The sequence below is a fragment of the Dendropsophus ebraccatus genome, chromosome 10 (genome assembly GCF_027789765.1).
Source record: "Dendropsophus ebraccatus isolate aDenEbr1 chromosome 10, aDenEbr1.pat, whole genome shotgun sequence".
Taxonomy (NCBI): domain Eukaryota; kingdom Metazoa; phylum Chordata; class Amphibia; order Anura; family Hylidae; genus Dendropsophus; species Dendropsophus ebraccatus.
Window position 1 is genome coordinate 10,259,272 of NC_091463.1, and position 6,000 is coordinate 10,265,271.

At 45.3% G+C, this 6,000-nt stretch overlaps 2 protein-coding genes across 7 annotated transcripts in view; one reads left to right on the plus strand and one right to left on the minus strand.

The window, feature by feature from the left end:
• Positions 1 to 1,978, plus strand: part of LOC138802307 (vacuolar fusion protein MON1 homolog B-like) — an 84,477-nt gene extending 82,499 nt beyond the window's left edge. For all 6 annotated transcript variants that reach the window (XM_069985459.1, XM_069985458.1, XM_069985455.1 and 3 more), the window contains exons 5-6: positions 540 to 687; positions 1,559 to 1,978. In XM_069985459.1, coding sequence (XP_069841560.1) covers positions 540 to 687; positions 1,559 to 1,786 — 376 coding nt within the window. In that variant the 3' untranslated portion in view covers positions 1,787 to 1,978. The remainder of the gene's footprint in view (positions 1 to 539; positions 688 to 1,558) is intronic.
• On the minus strand, positions 1,964 to 5,508 carry LOC138802311 (uncharacterized). The gene is made up of 7 exons (XM_069985463.1): positions 5,464 to 5,508; positions 4,938 to 5,102; positions 4,547 to 4,647; positions 4,034 to 4,196; positions 3,712 to 3,804; positions 2,998 to 3,107; positions 1,964 to 2,115 (listed from the first exon to the last, which is right to left on the minus strand). Exons 1-7 carry the CDS (start codon positions 5,480 to 5,482, stop codon positions 2,035 to 2,037), a joined length of 732 nt encoding a protein of 243 aa, XP_069841564.1. The 5' UTR covers positions 5,483 to 5,508; the 3' UTR covers positions 1,964 to 2,034.
• Positions 5,509 to 6,000: the final 492 nt, after the last annotated feature.

The window sequence follows — 6,000 nt, forward strand, 5'->3', positions numbered from 1 at the left end:
TTGTGCCTAACTCAGTACGACCACACCAGGTGAGCGTGCATACTATGAACTTGTGTTTTTGGCTCCCTCAGAGTTGATTTTCCTGCACATGCAGCGCTTATTGCTTTTTTCTTTCATATATTAGGAGCCTGGGGATTGTTATATTACCTGTAAATGAATGCACATTGCCTGGGATTGTGACAACCCGACATGTGGGTGGTGTCCTACACCCATCCTGCAATAGGAAATGGTTGCTGACAGTCACACTTCAATACAATGCCAGTCTTGTCAGTCATGTGTATTGGGTGCTGCAGAAAGTCACATGAAGTAGATCAGTGTCTGTGACTCAGATACAGCAGGACAGATGAATAATATCCTTGTAAGCCATGGCATTATATAAAGATGCTGCTGCCTGTACCCACATTTAGAAGGAAGAGATTGGGCTTATTTCCTAGTTTTTTACTCATTCTAAATATTAATATCCATATTATTAGACTGGCTTCTCGATATGTTATAAAATACCCTGAGAAGAGTAACACCTTTCCATTGTCGTCCTGCAGCCCTGAACCCGATGGTCCGTACTCTAATGCAGAGGAGAAGCAGAGACTGTTTGATCTATACCGCTACCTGCACTGCCGCATTCACAGCTCCACAAGACCCCTGCGGCTCATCTACCATGTGGCTGAGAAGGAGACGCTGCTAGCCTGGGTGATTATCTGTCTACATGTATAAATGTCATGACCAAAACTGCTCACAGACACAGGTAATCACAGAGAGTCTGTGGTCGGACCTATCGGGCAGCTGGCAGTGGTGACGTCTCCATTGACGTGCCTATAAATATGTTATATATATATATATATATATATATATATATATATATTAGACCGAGGATAAGAGCCTACCATACACCTGATGCACCTTACCTGTACCATCAGCACTTTATAGAGGAGATGTAGCTGATATACATAGCTTTGTCAGAAAAGATCCAGAAAAACCTTTCCTTATTCATGTAAATCCCTGCTGTTTTTGGGATTAAAGGGGTATTTCACCAATACATGTTAAATTACCCCCACATACGCACACACCTTTTCTGTCTCCTTACCTCAGTTCTGAGCTGCTTTCTGCAGAAGACTCCGAAAACTGTATGAGATGTTTACTCCGTCTCCCCCCTCTCTTCTGATACAGCTGATGTGAACAGGTCCCTGCCCAGTTCTCTGCACTCTGTGAGTCCTGGAGGGTTAATCACATTGCGGTCACAAGTAATTTGACCTTAGATTAACTCTCCGCATTACACAGTGCAGAGACAGCCGAATATCTCATGAGGGAGGTAGAAGAGCGGGAGACAGAACAGCAAACACACAGTTTTCTGTGTCTTCAGGAGCAAGCAGCAGCTGGAACTTAGGGAAGGAGACAGAAAAGGTAATGACATGTAGGGAATGAATTGTCGGTGTGCATTGTGGCTACATTGGATGTGACACTGCCTGTGCATCTATGACAGCGTGTCTGGGGAGTCCAGATTCATTGTATATGCGCACGCCGTAATAGGAGACATAATTTGGTTGTGTTCTTGCCTCCGCAGGTAACCAGTAAGTTTGAGCTGTACACGGCCTTCAGCTCCTTGGTGACTAAAGTGGGTGCAATAAATGTCATAACTAAGCTCCTGCGCTGGATCAAGAGGGAGGAGGATCGTCTGTTCATACGTTACCCACCAAAATATTCCACAACCCCTGTCCCTGGAAAAGGTGTTAAATCCAACCGGACAGATAGGACTGACCCCTCTCAGAACGGCTTCTTCACTGGACTCTAGTGGTGGTGAGGATGTGTGTCATCCTGCCCATGTGTCTAACCACTGCACCCAGACCACCCCTCTCCTCTATGGACTGTAGGGTCTAACAAAGCACAGCCCCCCAGCAGGAGTAAGATACAGGCCCCCATTACCTGCGTTTCCCCCTTCCTGTCATATTTCTCACCAGTGGTCAATAAAGCTGTTCCACAAAGACCTTTATTCCTTTTATTATAATGAAAGGACTTTCCACAATGGACGATGCCCCCACATCAGAGCAGAGCGGCCAGATCCTCCCGACGCTCTATCAGTAGATCAAAGAGTCGGCCCACCGTGGCTTCACTCGTCCTCACCTGCAGGAGAAAGCTTAGCGTTACATGATGATGGGACTTGTAGTCTCACAACAGCTGGAGCCTCTGCTATAGCTGTAGGTCTGGGGACACACTGGGGTCATTGCTGGGGTAACGTGTATTTTGTAAAAAGAGGTTATTAAAATTTATTACTAATCTGATATATAATGTGCCTCCATTCTGAGATCTATCAGCTTGTCCGTGACTACACAGAATAATGGTTCCTTCACTATGACCAGATCTTCCCTGAGCACAGAATAAAACCCAGTGATGGGTTTCTGCATGAATACAAGGCACTGGTAGCGAGGCCTGGTCATCAGGACTGGGTCCTCACTGCCAGTTTTGTAGCAGAGTGGAGAGTATACAGAGAATGGTGTAAGAGGAGATTCTGTGGACAGATACAACTCATTGCCAAAAGGGATCGGAGGAGGATGACAGCTGATTACATTGACCATTCATCCCTCCATGGCAGAAGGAGACAGTCAGCAGGACAATGCATCATCCACAAGGGTGCTATAGTCATGGATTGGCACCAGGAACATGGCAGAGTTTCGCTTAAAACTACTTTATTTCAACCTTGTGGTTCGTAACACAGACAGAAATGAGGGCAACATCTGTTTCAAGCTGACTTGCGTCCTCTTTGGCCATATATGAAGTTTTAAGGATACTGGTGAGTGCTGCAGCTTCATGTACTCTACTGAAGGTAATTAATACTACTAACTCTTGTGGTATGAGGTTCAACCTCCGATTGGGCTTGTTCCTTGAGATCTGAGTTATTGGCCAGGCCCATATAACAACCAGCATCCGAATATGCAGCTGACTCTGCGGGAAAGAATATTCACCATATTTATATCTGTCACATGAACCTGGGATATAAGACCGTACCTGCCAGGCCTTGAGCACTTTGTCAGCTGGGATCCCACCTTGTTGTTCCCATAGATCAATAAAATGCCGAGGGATGGACAGCTGTTCTGCTAACCATTTCCAGTCATATCCTGAAGAAGGAACATGTTATTACTGTGGTGTCCAATGGTCTCTTTTTCTCATTGTGTGGGGCTCCCCCTGTTGGTGGTGCAATAGCTGATGCCAGCATATAGAGCTGTTTTTAGTGCTAAACAAAATAGATTGTAGAGGTCAAAACTAGAGATGAGCGAACCGGGATCGGGTTCGAGTCCATCCGAACCCGAACTTTCGGCATTTGATTAGCTGGGGCTGCTGAACTAGAATAAAGCCCTAAGGCTATGTGGAAAACATGGATATAGTCATTGGCTGTCTCCATGTTTTCCAGACAAACTTAGAGCTTTATCAAGTTCAGCAGCCACCGCTAATCAAATGCCGATCATTTGGGTTCGGATTGACTCGAAACCAAACTCGGTTCGCGCATCTCTAGTCAAAACACATCAGTGTGCTGTCAGCATATCATGGATCTGTGATGGGGCTACCTATGGCTGTATCCATGTTTTCCTGGACTTCCTAGAGCTGCATCCAACTTCTTCAGCCCCCAGTAATCAAATGGCGAACGATTGGACTGGAGCGTGCTGGAATTACGCTCATGTCTAATGAGGATTCTCACCTAGAGCATAATGTGACGTGTCTTACCTGTAGGGTGGGAGAGACTGAGCTTTACGGTAAGCGGCGTCCACAAGGAAGGAACAATGTCTCTTATAAGATGCTCTTCTGGCAACACAGGACCTGCAAACTGACAATACATTAGCTGTAACCTGATAGACACCTACAGACCCAATTTATCTCTTTCCCATCATGCCTGGATCGCCAAATCCTTGCAGCCCTGCGTATCTCAGCTTCCTGAACCCCATGTCATTTAATTTTATTTAATTAGGCAAAAATGAGAAATGGCTGCAATGTATTTCTATATACCACTAGTAGAGGGGGTTTATGGGGTGTCCACAGTAGATCTCACCCAGCCAGCGGAGCGCTGCTTTCTCCTTATGCATGGCAATGACTATATCTGCTCTTCCCAAAGACTTCAGCTGTTGTGCCAGTTTTCGTAGATGGGTGTACTTGTCTGGATGGGTCTCCAAGGCCGCTAAGAAATCCTTGACACTTACAGGTTGGTTACTGGTCTGTGGGCAGATGGGATATGTTCAGATATACATGTATTGCATCAACATGATCTGCAGTATAGACATTCACTATGTCCCCAGTTAGCTAGGTCACCCACCATAAGGCTTTGTGTATGGTGGCTCTGTGGGATGCAGCCATAAGCTGTCAGTGTTCTTCCATGTGTACAGCAGTAATGTCTCCATCCCAGCCACACAAGCACAGGAGCAATGAGCAGAACGGACACCAAGGCTGGCACCAACCCAAAATATTATAGCCCTAACATTAGGAACCAATATGATCGGGATTAGATGGAGCGATCTGTAAATATACATATCAATGTGCCACATTCAATAACAACAGAACCACTTACTGAAGGTAAACCAAGGAAAGAATTCAGAGTCTCGGCTTCTTGGATGGTCAAAGCAGGAAGATGGTCAAAGGCAAAAAGAACATCTGCAGACCAGCGAAACTCTAAGGGGGGAAAGTGCTGGAGTAGTGAATGAATGAAGGAGGCTGTTTGTCATATGTGTGTTCACTTATACAACTACTGCCACCCAGCACCTCCTAACAGCTTACCCTGAATGGCCCTCTTAAAGGTGTATGGCCACCTTTACTACTCAGAACTACTCACCTTTACTATAACAGAACAACAGGGTGCAATTAACTGTCCCTTTAATATCTGCCCCTCATTCATATATCAAAATGAATAATCTTAGAGGGATATCCCTTTAAATGACTATGTCAGCCATTATTTATCTTACCAGCGGCAGAGGGGGGGATAGAACAAGAGATTTGCAGACTTATACTTGTAAAACTGGACTCATGAGATATTAAGGGACCAATACTGGGGAAAGTGGGATCATCATGTTCTTCAGCAGTATTCCGATAATCCGTCGTCTCATCATCTTCCACTGGGCCCAAACTCACTGTAAGAGAAAGCATAGAAGATTACGTCCACACATTGGCTGTGCCTCCCAGTACAATGTCCTAATAGTTGCGATGAAAGGAACAGAAAAGCTCTTATTTCTCCGGCGTTCAGCATGGGCATTTCCTGTCCCATGCTTTGGCGCTCTGCCATGTCTATCCACCGTGTATACTAATGAGCCCATATTAGATAATAACGTGAGATACGATGATGTGGATGGTTGCTTTGGATCCACAATGTCAATCTGATCGCTATGAATTACCAATGCACAGGACAGGGACAGGACCAATGCAATGGACAGGGATCTGATTAGGATGATGTGTCCATATGTAGGGTCTACAGCTGTCTACCCATCCATTTACCTTGCGTGCGGTGCTCCATCTCTGGGTTCTTTCCTTTAATGAAAGTGAAACCAATTCAGCAGTAAAACTGAAAGAAGATGGTTTGTTGGCCCCAGAAGGAAGTGGGCGGGTGTGTGTGGGCGTCTGTCCTCCTGCCTCATTTCTATTAACTTCATTATGAATTTAAAGGAAACTTTACATTGTAACTTAGACTTACAGGGGTTTCCGGTATATGTGGACAGTGAAACAGCTCTCCTCATGTCGTCTCTGTACATCACCACATTGTAAAGCAAAGCCATCAATATGTAATAGAAGAGGAGACTTTAAGCGTTATTTCAGGTGGCTTCCAAAAAATCTAACATTGAAGGGATTGGCTGAAATGTGAAAATAATCCTCGCTCCCTGGCCCTCCATTTCCATGACCATGCCAACGTAGTTTCCTCTAAATGCTTGAGGGGGTCAGGCCATGTCACTGGGGTTCTGTATGTGCCAAGTTGCGGACCAGAGAGTAAGGGTTGTCATAACATGGTGGAGAGCTGGACAATCCCTCTTACCTGCT

What these genes read in the sequence shown, in the direction of transcription:
- LOC138802311 (XM_069985463.1), bottom strand. An exon ending in CTTTCCTTGGTTTACCTTCA is followed by an intron (nt 4,197 to 4,546) that starts GTAAGTGGTTCT and finishes ATCTGCCCACAG; the next exon opens with ACCAGTAACCAACCTGTAAG. An exon ending in CAGTCTCTCCCACCCTACAG is followed by an intron (nt 3,108 to 3,711) that starts GTAAGACACGTC and finishes TTCCTTCTTCAG; the next exon opens with GATATGACTGGAAATGGTTA.